We start from the raw sequence: 1669 nt of genomic DNA, 5'->3' as shown, positions 1-1669 counted from the left end.
TATATATATATATATATATATATATGTAATATTGTATATATTATATTTTATACATATATTGTTTGACAGTTTGAAATAGGAATATGCATTATCCGCAGTGGGATTTGATTAGATAACGAAATCTTCTCTACCGACTGAATAGCGATTATAACTAGTTCGATATTCGATTTCACTAGAGGCCCGCATCATGTCCAAAGCAGAAGTGATGAAAAGTGATGTCAAAAGATTAGTCATGGTGGACTAGTTACATACTTTCAAAATGAGTTCGAAAAATGAGGAAGTTGACATGGAATTTTCGTTTATTAAAGAGGATAGCGTAAGTCAACAGGAGAAAGTGAAGGCATTCTGGAAGTTTCTGGATACTCAGAATTTGCATCTGCAAAAAGGTAATGAAAAATATGAATTTATGTTATCAATTCGCTAAGAATATTTTTCTTTCGTTTTATACTACGAAACATTCTTTCATACTATCTGAAATACTGAAATCTTGCACATCTTATAAGATATATTTGTTAATATAATATAATATTATATTATCATAAGCATGTTTATTGTATAATAATGTTGTAACACAATAAAAAAAATAATAAGTTAGAATAATTTAATATCACAAATTAAATTAAAAATTCATATTTTTATGTCACAAAAGCCATAGTACATAAAATCACTTAAGTTGTACACAGCACAGAAGTTTATAGCAACATTGCTGCAATGTTGCTGGAATGATATTCTGTGCTGTATAAGACACAATAAATTAAATTGATCATCAATTTAATAATGATACTAATAAGCATTTTAAAACATTGCATAGAATTAATTTTATTTTTATTAAATTACATAAAAAATAAAATTCTATAAAAGTAATCAATGTCTAGCATTTGATTGAGATAAGATTTTGACGCGAAGGTATATTGGAGTGTGAATCGCCATCAGAAACGTCGGTATCGAGCGTGGAAGAAATTATGAAGGAGAAGGATATTTGGCGCAAAGGATTGCAAGTCTTCCAACAACTCGGTCTAGATAAAACCGCTCTCGCAACTGATAACAGATGCGGATTCTGCAGCTTTGCTCATAAAACAAAGTTCCAGTATGGTTAGCAGAACGTTTCGATAGAACGTTAGATAAATCAGTACTTTTCCCGATAATCACAGATACGAAGATCTGGCCGACACGGTGACGCAGCCATATGAGGAATTGAACGCTGACATAGAAGCCTTCGAGCAGCGTCAAAAAAACCGTGACTTGATCCTTACTCAGCGTGAAGCATTTTATGCTGCCGACAAATCAAATTGCAACTCCAATGTAAAAAAATCTAATTTGAGTGACTGACATCTTAAGGCAGTCTTTTTTTCAACTCGCAAACCGTTTCCATTCGAGTTCCAATTCGTCAATCGATTTCTAAAAATTCAAATTTATTAGTTTAACAAATTGCATGTATATTTATGAAAATAATAAATCAATTTTTTATCTCTCTAGAAATATTCTATTATATATATATATATATTGTGTGTGTGTGTGTGTGTGTGTGCGTGCGTGCGTGCGTGCGTGCGTGTGTGTGTGTGCGTGCGTGCGTTGTGTGTGTGTGTGTGTGTGTGTGTGTGTGTGTGTGTGTGTGTGTGTGTGTGTGTGTATAAAGTAATAATAACATTTAGCTCGGCAAGACTGAGAA

The 1669-nt window shown here is 32.4% G+C and overlaps 1 protein-coding gene across 1 annotated transcript; it reads left to right on the top strand.

The window, feature by feature from the left end:
* The first annotated feature begins 259 nt into the window (after positions 1-259).
* On the top strand, positions 260-1329 carry LOC108685373. The gene is made up of 3 exons (XM_018190131.1): positions 260-386; positions 907-1081; positions 1152-1329. Exons 1-3 carry the CDS (start codon positions 260-262, stop codon positions 1327-1329), a joined length of 480 nt encoding a protein of 159 aa, XP_018045620.1.
* Positions 1330-1669: the final 340 nt, after the last annotated feature.

This window comes from Atta colombica, unplaced genomic scaffold (genome assembly GCF_001594045.1).
Source record: "Atta colombica isolate Treedump-2 unplaced genomic scaffold, Acol1.0 scaffold153, whole genome shotgun sequence".
NCBI classification, from domain to species: domain Eukaryota; kingdom Metazoa; phylum Arthropoda; class Insecta; order Hymenoptera; family Formicidae; genus Atta; species Atta colombica.
This window is presented reverse-complemented; position numbering and strand designations above follow the sequence as displayed.

Coding starts and splice junctions, on each gene's coding strand:
- LOC108685373 (XM_018190131.1), top strand. CDS start 260: ATGAGTTCGAAAAATGAGGAAGTTGACATGGAATTTTCGTTTATTAAA. Junction 387..906: donor GAATTTGCATCTGCAAAAAG/GTAATGAAAAAT, acceptor TTTGACGCGAAG/GTATATTGGAGTGTGAATCG. Junction 1,082..1,151: donor AGCTTTGCTCATAAAACAAA/GTTCCAGTATGG, acceptor CGATAATCACAG/ATACGAAGATCTGGCCGACA.